Raw genomic sequence first — 14262 nt, forward strand, 5'->3', positions numbered from 1 at the left:
GACAAGACTGTGTGTAAGAGGAACTCAGAGATGTTTGCGACTGACCATGTTGCATATATATTTCTGTGTCATGGTCTACGGCGGGTGGCTGGAGTTTCCATTAGGCTCCTGAACTGACCTGGGATCCGCCCCTGGGCAGGGCCAACTCCAGCTCCTGCACACCTGGAGCCTATTGCAGGCTATCAAGCCAGAGGGATTTAAACCACACATCGATGTTCACTCACTGCCAGTTCGTCATCAACCCATGTTGGTAACAGGTCTTGTGTCTCAAGTTCTTGCTGTGATTCATCTTACTAACTAAGACTCTTTTGTGCTACAGTCGCTGTACCCACCCTGGCTCACTCCACCTCCGGACTCGGAATATCTAGTGATCATTTTGGAAATCCCTCTGTGCCTCACCTGCCTGCCCTCCTGCCATCACACTCCATCTGGAGCCCCGGATCTCAGGTCAGCCTTTCCATGCCACTCAGCCTCCCCTGGATCTTCATCACCCCCCTCTCAAACACTCCAGGTCCCTAACTGCAAAGTAAGAATTGCTGCTCTTATTCTGGCCACTTCTGAGCTGCCTTCACTACCTGCTTAACTTCTATATCCTCTCCCCTCAGTGTGACTGTTCCCCACTCAGCTCCGTTCCACTTCCCAGGCCTCGTTCCCTCGCCCTAGCCACGTTCCCCTGGGCACGCCACACCAAGGCTCCACGTCTCGTCATTTTCTGTCTTTGCCACGTTTCCCTTTGTTTTGTTCCCCTTGCACTTAACCGTAATAAACTATTAAATCATCTACCGTCTCCGCTCTGGGTTCCTGCACCTGGGTCCTATTCAGTACCGGCCATCCGTCGCCGTGACAGTACGAACTGGCCAACAAATGGACTCAGCAGACCCAGTACGTGCAGCAGTCTCCAAGCAGGGAGCCATTTTAGGGGCTCATGAGCAAGCGTTGCAGGTTCTCGACACCCGGTGTCAAGCCATAGGCGAGACCCAGGCTAGGATCTTAGCTTCCCTGCAGGAGATTCAGTCGGCTCTTTCCCCTCCTCCAGGCCCATCCTCCGCGTCCCCTGCGCCCGTGGCAGAACCTCCCCAGTCCTCCCCAGCTCCGACCCCTTCGGGCTCCGTGTTTCGCGATGCTGCATTCCCAGAACCCGAACCGTACTCTGGGGAGCGGGGCCGCTGTACGGCCTTTCTACTGAAATGTTCTCTCGCGTTCACGCATTCACCCCGTTCATTTACTAGCGAATCAGCTCGGGTAGCATATCTGGTGGCTAAACTACAGGGCAAGGCGCTGTTATGGGCCGAGGCGTACCTGTCGGCTCACCCGCTCCCAACCTGCTCGTTTGATGATTTTCTGTGCGAGTTTAAAAAGACCTTTACTCACCCAGTATCGGAGGGTAGTTCTGATGAAAGGTTGCTCGGGCTGCAACAGGGGAGCCGGAGTGTCGCGGAGTTCATTATCGACTTCCGTACTGCAGCCGCCGAGGCCAATTGGCCCGATCATGCCCTTCGTGGAGTGTTCCGTCGCGCCTTAAACGACGAGCTCAAAGACCAGCTCGCTTCCCGCGATGAGCCCAAATCCTTTGAAGACTTGGTCTCCCTTTCCCTTCGGATAGATAATCGCCTGAGGGAAAGGGAGGCAGAAAAGAACCAGAAACATCGTAAACCTGCGCCTCGTACGTTTTCACTTCCTCCACCGTCACGTCCGGTGTCAACATCCGCTCCCGTTTCCGTGGAAACGGACGCCGCTCCGGAGCCTATGTTAATCGGCCGCTCTCGTCTCACACCAGAGGAGCGAGAACGACGGCTTCGGTCGGGCGCGTGTTTTTACTGTGGCTCAGTGGAGCATAGGTTAGCGCAGTGTTCGGTTCGGCCAAAAGGCTACGCCCGCCGGTAATTTCGGGGATACAGGTGGGCGGATCCTCTTTCAGTTCCAAACCCCGGTTAATTCTACCAGTCACCCTGTGTCTAAATAAGGTTTCTCACCCCCTCCATGCTCTCGTTGATTCCGGAGCAGAGCAAAACTTAATAGATTTAGCTCTCGCGAGACGCCTTCATTTGCCACTCAAGACTCTCGATCCTCCCATCCCTGTTACCGCATTAAACGATCAAATATTCTCTCAGATAACCCATCAGGCTGGCCCCGTAACCCTCGTCACCTCTGGAAACCACCATGAAGCCATTACCTTATTCACCTTCTCTTCTCCTGATTCACCACTCATCCTAGGCTACCCCTGGCTACAGAAACATAACCCTCATATAGACTGGTCTGGAAGTAAAATCGCTAGTTGGAGCCCCTTTTGTCTAGCCCACTGCCTCAAGTCTGCCCTACCGCCGGGGGCCCCTGACACTGACACCTTGGGCGTTGATCCGGTTGACCTCACACTCGTCCCACCTGAGTACCATGACCTCCAGGAAGTTTTCAGTAAAGACAGAGCGTCGTCCTTACCACCCCACAGGCCTTATGACTGCGCTATCGACCTTCTACCTGGTGCTCCGCTTCCCTCTAGCCGGCTATTCAACATCTCCAGACCAGAAAGAGAGTCCATGGAAAAGTACATCCACGAGTCATTAGCTGCAGGTATCATCCGCCCATCCTCCTCTCCAGTGGCCGCCGGCTTCTTTTTTGTGGAAAAGAAGGATAAATCACTCCGTCCATGCATAGACTACAGAGGGTTAAACGACATCACCATTAAAAACAAATATCCTTTACCCCTTATCAGCTCAGCCTTCGAACCCCTCCATGAAGTCACCGTATTCACCAAACTGGATCTCCGCAATGCCTACCACCTTGTCCGCATCAGGGAAGGGGACGAATGGAAAACGGCTTTTAATACGCCCCTAGGTCATTTTGAGTATTTGGTCATGCCGTTTGGGTTAACCAATGCCCCCGCTGTCTTTCAGAACCTGGTCAACGACGTGCTCCGTGATTTCCTGAACCAGTTTGTCTTTGTTTATCTTGATGACATACTCATTTTCTCCAAGACCCCCCAGGAACACCATGTCCACGTCCAAGCAGTCCTCCAACGCCTCCTGGAAAACCGACTTTACGTCAAAGCCGAGAAATGTGAGTTTCATGCACAATCTGTCACTTTTCTTGGCTATATACTCGCAGGAGGGCAGGTGAAGACTGATCCAGCCAAGATCCGCACGATCCTAGAGTGGCCCACGCCCACGTCACGCAAGCACTTACAACGTTTCCTCGGCTTTGCCAATTTCTACCGGAGGTTTATTCGCAACTACAGCCAGGTAGCCACTCCTCTCACTACACTCACATCCACCAAAAGACAGTTCATCTGGACACCTGAAGCTGAGGTAGCATTCAGTAGGCTCAAGCGCCTATTTACTTCAGCTCCAGTATTGTGTCACCCAGATCACTCCAAGCCATTTGTTCTAGAGGTAGACGCGTCCGACGTCGGCGTCGGAGCGGTCCTTTCACAGCATTCAGGTTCCAAGGCCAAGTTACACCCATGTGCCTTTTTTTCACGTCGACTCTCGTCAGCTGAACGCAACTATGATGTAGGAGACAGAGTTGCTGGCTATTAAGTTAGCCCTGGAAGAGTGGCGTCACCTATTGGAAGGAGCTGAACACCCATTCACCATCTTCACAGATCATAAAAACCTTACTTACCTCAAAACAGCTAAGCGTCTAAACGCCCGCCAGGCCCGTTGGTCTCTGTTCTTTGATCGCTTCAAGTTTGCCATCTCTTTCCGTCCAGGTTCCAAGAACGCCAAGGCTGATGCCCTGTCTCGTCTTTACGACCCAGACACTGAACCCACCGAACCAGCTCCTGTGCTTCCTGCCTCCTGCCGCGTAGCGTTTTTATCCTGGGACATAGAGGAATCCATCCAGCGTGCTTTACTGGATGAACCAGACCCTGGCACAGGTCCTCCGGGCCGCCGCTTCGTTCCCACAGCAACCCGTTCGGCTGTAATTAAGTGGGCTCATACCTCCCGGTTTTCCTGCCATCCTGGAATCGGCCGCACCATCGCACTACTACGTCGTCACTTCTGGTGGGCAACTCTGGAACATGATGTGCGGGACTACGTCTCTGCCTGTGACGTGTGCGCCAGGAACAAGACCCGGAATCAGCGACCATCCGGTCTTCTGCAACCTCTAGCCGTACCTTCTCGTCCTTGGTCCCACATTTCCCTGGACTTTGTCACTGGACTGCCTAGGTCAGCAGGTAAAACAGTGATACTCTCCGTGATCGACAGGTTTTCAAAAGCAGCTCACTTCGTTGCCCTGGAGAAACTACCCACTGCCACGGAAACTGCAAGACTGATGGTTGACCACGTCTTCAAACTGCACGGGATTCCTGCCGAGGTCACTTCTGACAGGGGACCTCAGTTTACATCCCAGGTTTGGAAATCTTTCTGCTCTGCCCTGGGTGCTCGAGCCAACCTCAGTTCTGGTTACCACCCTCAAACCAACGGGCAGACTGAGAGGCTCAACCAAGAGCTGGAGTCCATGCTCCGCTGCATGGTTTCCCATAACCCGGCTACCTGGTCAGCACATCTCCCATGGGTGGAGTATGCGCACAATTCTCATGTTTCCGCATCCACTGGTCTCTCTCCATTTGAAGCGTCCCTGGGCTATCAGCCTCCCCTCTTCCCTGAGGAAGAGGCTGATTTGGTTGTGCCTTCCGTCCAGCACCATCTCCAGCGCTGCCGCCGCGTCTGGACTCGAACCCAGGAGGCACTGAAGAAAGCTGCTGCCCGCCACTGCCGCTATGCAGATCGTCTACGGTCGCCAGCTCCTCGGTACGCTCCAGGGCAGAAGGTGTGGCTGTCGGCTAAGGATGTTCCCCTTAAAGTTTCCTCCCGCAAGCTGGCTCCTCGGTTTATTGGGCCGTATGTCATCCACTCCGTCATCTCGCCCTCTGCTGTGAAGCTCGAGCTTCCTCCCAGTCTGCGGATTCACCCGGTTTTTCATGTTTCCCAAGTCAGGCCTGTGCTGTCCAGCGTGCTGTGCCCGCCTTCCGACCCCCCTCCGCCCGCCCGGCTCATCGATGGTCATCCGGCCTATACGGTTCGGCGGATCGTTGACGTCCGTCGCCGTGGTCGGGGTCGCCAGTTTTTGGTGGACTGGGAGGGGTATGGGCCTGAGGAACGTGCCTGGGTTCCTCGCTCGTTTATCCTTGATCCTGCTCTTGTCTCTGATTTTTTTCAGGTCACGTCGCGGGCTGGGGACCGGTCGGCCGCCGGGTGGCGTCCCTTGAGGGGGGGGTACTGTCATGGTCTACGGCGGGTGGCTGGAGTTTCCATTAGGCTCCTGAACTGACCTGGGATCCGCCCCTGGGCAGGGCCAACTCCAGCTCCTGCACACCTGGAGCCTATTGCAGGCTATCAAGCCAGAGGGATTTAAACCACACATCGATGTTCACTCACTGCCAGTTCGTCATCAACCCATGTTGGTAACAGGTCTTGTGTCTCAAGTTCTTGCTGTGATTCATCTTACTAACTAAGACTCTTTTGTGCTACAGTCGCTGTACCCACCCTGGCTCACTCCACCTCCGGACTCGGAATATCTAGTGATCATTTTGGAAATCCCTCTGTGCCTCACCTGCCTGCCCTCCTGCCATCACACTCCATCTGGAGCCCCGGATCTCAGGTCAGCCTTTCCATGCCACTCAGCCTCCCCTGGATCTTCATCACCCCCCTCTCAAACACTCCAGGTCCCTAACTGCAAAGTAAGAATTGCTGCTCTTATTCTGGCCACTTCTGAGCTGCCTTCACTACCTGCTTAACTTCTATATCCTCTCCCCTCAGTGTGACTGTTCCCCACTCAGCTCCGTTCCACTTCCCAGGCCTCGTTCCCTCGCCCTAGCCACGTTCCCCTGGGCACGCCACACCAAGGCTCCACGTCTCGTCATTTTCTGTCTTTGCCACGTTTCCCTTTGTTTTGTTCCCCTTGCACTTAACCGTAATAAACTATTAAATCATCTACCGTCTCCGCTCTGGGTTCCTGCACCTGGGTCCTATTCAGTACCGGCCATCCGTCGCCGTGACATTTCTGGAAGTTCCTGGAAGTATTTCTGGAAGTAATTTACTAACACTGACATGCAGTTTACTGCTGACCACACCAATATTTAATGCTAGGAAAACAGCATGTCTTATTTTTTACGCTTGATATGAAAAAGAACAAACTGCGCCTGTGTTTAGAAAACAATAAAACCGAGCAAAATCACTCGTAAAACTAACCACTCCCGTAAGTGCTATTTGGGACACTATTTTAATGCCATTTAATAAATCATTTAATAAACAAAACAAGAATGTGCTGTTGCTCTGGTACTGATACTAGTGTATATCCTCAAATTATTTTCAGTAGCTTTTAGCCACTCCTCGTGCAGATGGAGTTGCTCACGTTTTATAGAGATATCGGCGTACCACATCATAACGTTTGCTACTAAAATTATGTGCTGCCTGAAACAAGTAAAAGCTATTTGAGGGATGTTGGTTCATTTTCTTTTCACTTCAAATGAGCAGTTGGGTTCGGGGGTTGGGGGGGCTTTCTGCCCACTATATTGAATACAATTTTTATGTGACTGATTTTAGGTTGTTAATAAATAAAAATCAATGCCCGGCAATGTACTCTCAAGTGTGTTTGTGTGCAACTTTTACTATATAAATCTGTCAACAGCAGTGAGGATGCAAAGCTTCTCTCTCTCTCACACTCACTCTCTCCTTCTCTAGTAATTACCATCCAGCTGCTTGCAGGAACAATGCTTGGCTCTCTTCCAGACGGCTGACTTCATACACTCTGTGCCACGCTCAATTTGGAGCGCAGCGGAAGCTGGGCATGACTGGCACCCTCCAAGGCATTGCTGTCTTTTTCTATGGGACTCTGTGTGTGTTTGTGTGCATGAGTGCGTGTACGTGTTTGAGAGTGTGTATTTGGGTGTGTTCCCTAAACTTACCATTTGTCATTTTCCCATCCCGTTTCCCATTGTCCCGCTCTCTCACTCGCGTCTTCACTCTCTCGTTACATCACTAGAAGAAGAAGAAGAAGGGGTGAAAAAATGGAGTGTTGTTTTTAAGGGAAATCAGCATGTATTCTGCCTTGTTTCAGTATTCACTTGGAGATCTGTTTAGGAGCAGACCCAGAAGGAAGATTGCCACATACAGATGCTCAGATATATTTAATGGATGATCAGCAGAGTACAGAAACACGATAAAATCATTCATTCTGTGTGTTTAGCAGAGCAGATGTGGGTGAATTCATAGAAGGCAGATTTATGAAAACACTCTGGCTTGGTGAAAAGCTGCTGAGACTATAAGGTCAGAGTTCACAGTGAATCCATGTATACCCACAATAGTTCCCAGTGTTTCCTGATGCAAGGCTGTGTTACCAGGCAACGAGTAGTGTTCGGGGGCTAGTAACTTGCTGACTCCCCCCCTGTGCACTTCAATAAAGTTTAGATTCAGAAAGTTAAAGGTGACTTTGGTTAAAACGACTGCAAACTTTGCCTAAAACTAACGTCACAGCAGATCCACTCCCAGCTGTCTGAATATGAGGAACTCCCTCATTATGCGGGTCAGAGGAAACTATTGTTATCACTCCACTACAACACACACTCACAGACAGACAGCGTGAGGAGGAGGCGGGATGAGGGCACAACTCAGACAGAAATCGCTCAACACATATCTTTATATGGCTCCCTGCAGTCGCTCTATACAACTGTACACACGCACACACAAGCACACCCGTGCAAACAAAAAGCACGTACATAAACACGTACATAGTGCTCCCCTTTCAGACCCTGTCTTGGCTGAATAGGGGGCAGTACGAGCGGACTCTTCCTCGCAGCATAATGAAGAACTGTTTGGGTCCAGTACGCCGAGTTACGCCGATTTCACTGCCCAAAATAAGCCTCAAACATGCGCAAACACGAACACACACACATACTACCAGGCCCAGTCTGGCTCTTACTGTTTGGGACAGAGGGGCATTTAAAGAGGCGAGATAAACAGCAACAGTTGCTAATTGTTGCGTAACAACTCGACAAGGACAGAGCAGCGCTAAAACAGAAAGTCTTACAGTTTCATTTTGATTTGGGATTCAAGGCTGTCTCTTGACACTGGGTTTGACCACGTTTTTAAGGCGATACATTTGCGAATATACATGGCGATTTTCTGCTTTTTTTTTCTCATGAAGAAGACAGAATCCTTTTTATCCAGACATCGATCATATGGAATTAAAATGGGATTGAGATGTTTAGTTTTACAACCATATTGAGCCACCACCTAAACAGGCAGAAATATATCATTGAACATTTAAAACAACAATAATAATAATAAATCAAAACTATACAAGGCAGGATATGTGATGCACAGACAAAAAACTAATTAAATATTTTTCCAACTGCATAAAAATGTGCTGTGGATAAATGGTAATCTGTGTGTAATCCCCTCTTTAAGTGCTCTCACTAAGTGCTCTCATGCGCTCGTATGACTGGACAGGTAGAGCAATGGAAAATGAAAGAGGACAGGCTGGAAAACTGTAAGATTTACTTTGCTGCTAGCTAAACAAGATAGCTTTAGCTTGAATTTAAGCTGTCAATAATTTATAGCTGTTTGCAGCATCTCTTAGTCTTTCATCAGTCTCACATTTTGCTATCTAAACTTGTTATTGCATCATTATTAACACCTGCATCAGCACAGTGACAGAACATTAATGTAAATTACACCACAAAAACAGTAATGTCATTCCCCATTTGCAAGGCATATGACTGAGGCTGGTACAGCGTGGCACAGGACCAGGCCAAAGCAAACAGAGGTGTGTTTCTGATTTGACTGCTCGCTCAGTGCCGTTACAGAGTTAATACAGACGCTCACATAATGCAGTGTGGCTACCACCAATCAGCGGTGGTATTTTTGGAAAGTGAAGTAAAGAAATCTTGCACCCCTCGATATTCCTTCCCACTGTCGCCAAGTGCTTGCTCGTAGCGGGTCGTTTGATTGTTGGGGTTTGCTATATAGATATAACTGAATTGAATTTTATCACAAAGCTGGTGTAAGCTGTCATTTCCTAAAAAGTCATAGGGTAACTTCCTTAAAAGGGAGTTACAGGAGCATGCTATAAAAGAAGGTGTGCAGTTGGTTTTAGTTTAATCACGTTTGAATTGGTAAAAATTAGCTTAAAAAATCACGACCACCAGTTTTTGCAGTGTAGTTCTACAGTCATGGGCCCCGTCCCTGTGAGATTACTTCTACTAATATACACTGAGTGGACATGTAAGTTTGTCACGTATGCAGGTATGTATGCATCTATTGACCTGTGAGCACAAATGCATACGTGTTCATTTCTGGGTATCTGTGTGTGGATGCGCACATTAATGCACGTCCGTGTAAGTGTGTGTGTGTGTGTGTGTGTGTGTGTGTGTGTGTAATGGCAGTGGGCCCCCAGGGCTGGGCCCCCCACAGTTTCCAGCAGGATTGTGGGTAGCTGGGAGAGGGTTTGGATTCTGGCTTTGTCTGTCTCTGTGTGCTGACATCACTGTGCTGATGGCACCAAATCCCTGTTCTACTGCACGCAGCACTTTCTATACAAAACACAAATACAAACACACATTCTCACACATGCGGACACATGGTACAAGTAATGCCAACTTAGCCAAAAAAAAAAAGAAAAAAATGCGCTTTCTCTTTTTGACACACATCCAGACATCCATGATGCGGCTATGCCATCATACCGTGAGCTTTTTAGCAGATATTTGACGCTGTCGTCGACCTGTAGATTTTTATAAAGCAATGACAGCTTGTTTTCAAACTAATGATCACCAAACTGACATTCAGTCACCAGTTAAAGATAAATTTCAATAATTCCTTAAAGTTTTCCACACTGACTTTTTCAGATTCATCCAAGACAACATTAAAACATGCACGCACAAGGATATTATGATATTCATGGTATTTACATGTTTTCCTACATACTGAGTATTTCACTGTTTCCTCTCAGCAGCTTGTGCCACACACGCGTCTATTTGCTTCTAAGCTCAACTATCTGACTGCGTCTTTACATAGCCTGGTTAAATATTAACTGAGAGCCTTTCTCTTCCCTCTAGTGCTGTCTTTGGTATGTATGCAGCTAGCAGGAGGGCGGGAGGCGTCGGGTAATGACGGTGACAACACTTCCCCCTCAGCCTAGAGGAAATTGGTAATTGGTTTTGTAAAAAGTACATCGCTAAATTGTTTATTGGTTGCTTTAATTTGTTCGATAGAGAGAAACGAGGCCAGCGTCAACGTGCCAGAAAAAAGTGTTTACCAGGGGAAAAAAGTTTCAAGGTGATAAATGATGATACCAAACAGGTTGCCTTGAGATTTCAACTGAGAGTCTGAAGCTGCAGCAGGATGAGTTCTTCTCAAATGGGAAGAAATGTTACATTTTAATGCATTCAAAGTGTTGATATGAACATATTTAAGAAAAAAAAAGAGAACCGGAGCTATGTTTCCTAAAGATCCCATTGTGAATTTGTTTTCCATTTCATTCTTGGATAGGGATACAGTGTCTTGCTCAAGGGACACTTCAGGGTAGCAGCTGCCTGCTGACGCAGATTCACCCTACATCCTCTGTTTGAATAGCAGTCTCTAAAAACCACTCATCCTGCTTGATGCCCTCGTGTGGTTTTGTACTTTGCAGGTCATACAAGGGCTTAATATCTACACACAGAAATACCACGAGAAAAAAAGCATGAACATCAAGCACACACACACACGCACACACTGCTCCTAAGAACCCCAGAAAGCGATTGGGATGGACCCAGCACTCAGAGCCACTCAAAGCCAATCAAAGCTGATGATAGCACAGACGTTTATACTATCCATCAATCCACTGCCTCTCTCTCTCTCTCTCTCTCTCACACACACACACACACACACACACACACACACACACACACACACACACACACACACACACACACAAAAGCATTTTTGAAAACTGCCTTCTTCAAGTGATCTCCATCCACATATCACTGAGGAGGTAAAGGGTTATCATGGTAACGGAGAAAATGTGAGCACAATGATGCCAATGGTGCATTTGTACTACCGGAGAAGTGAAAGACTAACTCATAAAAGATTGATCAAACATTCATTTGGCAGGGTGAGCTTTCTGCGGAGATGCTGGCTTACAGGTGAAACACAATGTCCTGAAGTGTTTAGGTGAATTCTGAATATATCAGAGGAAGGCTCTGCGCTCTGTCCTCTGATGAACAGTGGGTGAAATGTATTTGTAAAAGGAACTCAAAGTGAGTAGATGGGTTGAAGCCTGGGTTGCCATTCTCTACATGTGACGCACGGGGAATCTGATTAGCACTGAAGTCATAGTTTTACTGAGTTTTACTGTGCTGCTGTTCATACGGCACTGTGGAAAAGAAAAAGTGAAGAGGACTCAAACTATCAAGGCAACACGATTCAGTTCCTTTTAGTGTTGTTGACTTTACTTTGATTTTAGACAACACTTCTGGGAACCTGAATGTCCTCGCTCACCTAATTACTCTCTTGAGGTTAATAATAAAATTCTTGCTCAGCGGTTCCCTGAGCCTGGGTTTGTGTTTCCTTCAGGAAAACTGGTGATCTTTAATTTGCTGGGTAAATGTGATAAGCACTACACCGACACACTGCTACAAGACACTCTTCTTTTATAAATAAATGTTATTATGTCCCCATAAACATATGTAAGGAATACTGAATAAAAAATTGAATAGAACACAGCAGCATTTTTTAATCTGCGAAACAATACATGGTTCTGAACAGATAAACGTCTTCCTGCCTGGTGTTGATTACAGTAACTTATGTGTGTTATACGATATAGATGCAGTCTACAGATTGTAGTTCAGATCTTAGCTTTATGAAATATTTTCCAATAAAATTAAAAATCACTGCATTTCTGAAAACGACTAGCCTTTGACGTAAGCTCACAAGATTTTTTGTTGCTGCTGTCACATCTTTAATCTTTAAAGATAATCAAATGATAGCTGTCTTTTTCTTTGTTCTTTATGAGGATAAAACTTACATGCAGATGATTAATATACTGGCAAGGTTGTTTTGTTGAATGTCCATATATGTTTACTTTATTCCTTTAAAAGTTTTAAATCAACTTCTCTATCTATATCTATCTTTCTAGCTGTCCATTTCAACAGACTCACTTTATTGGACTCATTTAATCCTGCACTTTAGATTTCTCACTCACAAAGAAGCAGTTTACTCTGGGTTTATTTACCCTGGTGGAAAAACAGTCTTATTAATGAGCTAAATCTTATTAATTGCACTCATTTCAAAGAACCTTGAATGATGAATGGGCTGTTTTATTTCATTCAAAAAGTTTAATTTTTAGTTGTCCCTTTCCAAAAATTGTTTCGTCTCATGATTCAAGGTTTTCTACACGAGGGTTAAAAAAGTCTACTTCATTTTTTTTATTTTGTAAATTCTGATAAACAAAATCATATTTTTTTATGATTTTGGGGAAAAAATAATCTACTTTACACCAAAAAAAACATGTCATAATTTTAAAGCTGACAGTTTTTGAAGACTTTACAGGTTTAGGAGTTTAAAATGTCCCAAATTTGAATACGATCAAATATTAGTTGGGAAAAATTTGCTCAAGGCACACTTTTCCTTCATAGATATTGGTTAGTAATTTTTCTATCTGTTTTCTTTTACAAAAGAAAATACACATATAGAGAATTCACTTCCAGGTTAACCTGTTTTTCTTCAAAATATTTCAGAAATGCTGTATTAATCACATCAGAACGATTAAAGGGTAACTTTTTTGTTTCAGTCAAAAAAGGATGGATGGATGTGAGACACAGATAATCTAACAAACAGCAGACACTCACGCAGTGCGCACATCTGCCTTCATCTGCCTTAAACCAAATTTCGCAACATGTGAAAACCTTCTAATAAACTTTTAATGACCACTCCGTGCACACAGCCCGTCCTTTGAGTGCTGCTTCTCTTTCTCTCACCCACGCACACACACAGAAGGTCCTGTCAGGGCTAACTAAGCGCAGTGGCGGGCAGGGCAGCATTTGGATTGGCTGGACAGGGGTTACCGGGGGTTACGGTGGATTTGGTGGACCACCTGCTGAGCCTCAGCCGCCAACTGACTAAAAACATTTACATCAGAAACCACCCAGGATAGGGAAAGAGAAAGAGAGGGGAAAGAAAAAAAAGAAAGTAAAACTAAGAGACGGAGGAAGTTGAGACAAGAAGCACTATTCATGGAAACTTTACTCGTCATCTGCTCAGTTAACCTGACTCATCTCTTGTTTTTACAGATGACTGTTGTGCCACAAGAGAATAAATCAGTTTATCGCGTACAGCGCAGGTTCCAGTAGCGGTTGTTTAACTAATACCGATTCAGCTTTACAACCTGTTCACTCACTTTTGTTTTACAATAGTTTATGATGAGGAGTCCAAACCTGCAGCGGCAGTGTGGAAGCAGTCGAGGGCTTCTGCGCCTGCTCGGAGTGCAAGCATTTGTCGGAGACTGATGGGCTGAAACTCTTGCCCAATAGCCAGATTGTTTAAGGTGTGAGTGGACACACTGCCAGAGCTGTTAGTGTGCACGGGGAGACTTTGGCTTACAGTCAACGGGACAACAAAGTTTCATTGACAAGGCTTTGGTGACCGTTGAGCCTCGCTGGGCCAGAATTAATGGTTTTGTTTTTTGGGGGTGGTGTCTGTATGCTGCTAGTACTGTACCAGCTCCTCTGATACGTGGACGGGGAAGACTTGAGCTTTAACAGCTTTAGATGCACTTTTATTTTTCCTGTCAGTACAATGGTGGTACTTTTCAACAAGTTAGGACATCAAAATCCGCTGTCAGGTAAAATTTCCTTCAGAAAAAAGAGAAGGATAAGAGATGAAAGCAGACACTTTCTTTATGTTTACTCCCTTCGATTTCTTCCACTTTTCAGACGTAAAAGCTTTGAAACACCCATTAGCATAAATCAGCATTGAGGTGTGGGTTTGCTGATCATCATACTAAAGGACTGAAAGTGATTGAAGTCAGTGAGCTGCAGAAAATCCCAGCACAACAATGTCCGATATCACTCATAATCAGCTTAATTTCGATCCGAGAAATCTCTAAAAGTTCTGACACCACAACTGTTTTAGTAGCAGAGCTTTGCAGTGGCCCTTGCCCCTCCAAATACATCAATTCCCCCTCCGGATCCCCTCATGTATAAGGGCCCAGGCCCATACGGGGGTCCCCTCAACACCCCTACTCTGTCTTTGGCTCTGTGTGTGTCGGTGTGTGTGTGGTTGGGGA

The 14262-nt window shown here is 46.6% G+C and overlaps 1 protein-coding gene across 11 annotated transcripts in view; it reads right to left on the reverse strand.

Annotated features, from left to right (window-relative positions):
• Positions 1 to 14262, reverse strand: part of LOC143413176 (uncharacterized) — a 185566-nt gene that overhangs the window by 19738 nt on the left and 151566 nt on the right. For 8 of the 11 annotated variants that reach the window (XR_013093791.1, XR_013093792.1, XM_076875836.1 and 5 more), the window contains one exon: positions 6908 to 6980. Coding sequence is in view for 9 of the 11 variants with exons in the window: in XM_076875836.1 (XP_076731951.1) it covers positions 6962 to 6980 (19 nt within the window). In the remaining 2 variants the exon portion in view is untranslated. Of the gene's footprint in view, positions 1 to 1371; positions 1612 to 6907; positions 6981 to 14262 lie in introns of all 11 variants that reach the window. The other 3 variants (XM_076875837.1, XM_076875835.1, XM_076875841.1) reach the window with 1 other exon arrangement.

Source organism: Maylandia zebra, linkage group LG17 (genome assembly GCF_041146795.1).
Source record: "Maylandia zebra isolate NMK-2024a linkage group LG17, Mzebra_GT3a, whole genome shotgun sequence".
Classification (NCBI taxonomy): Eukaryota; Metazoa; Chordata; class Actinopteri; order Cichliformes; family Cichlidae; genus Maylandia; species Maylandia zebra.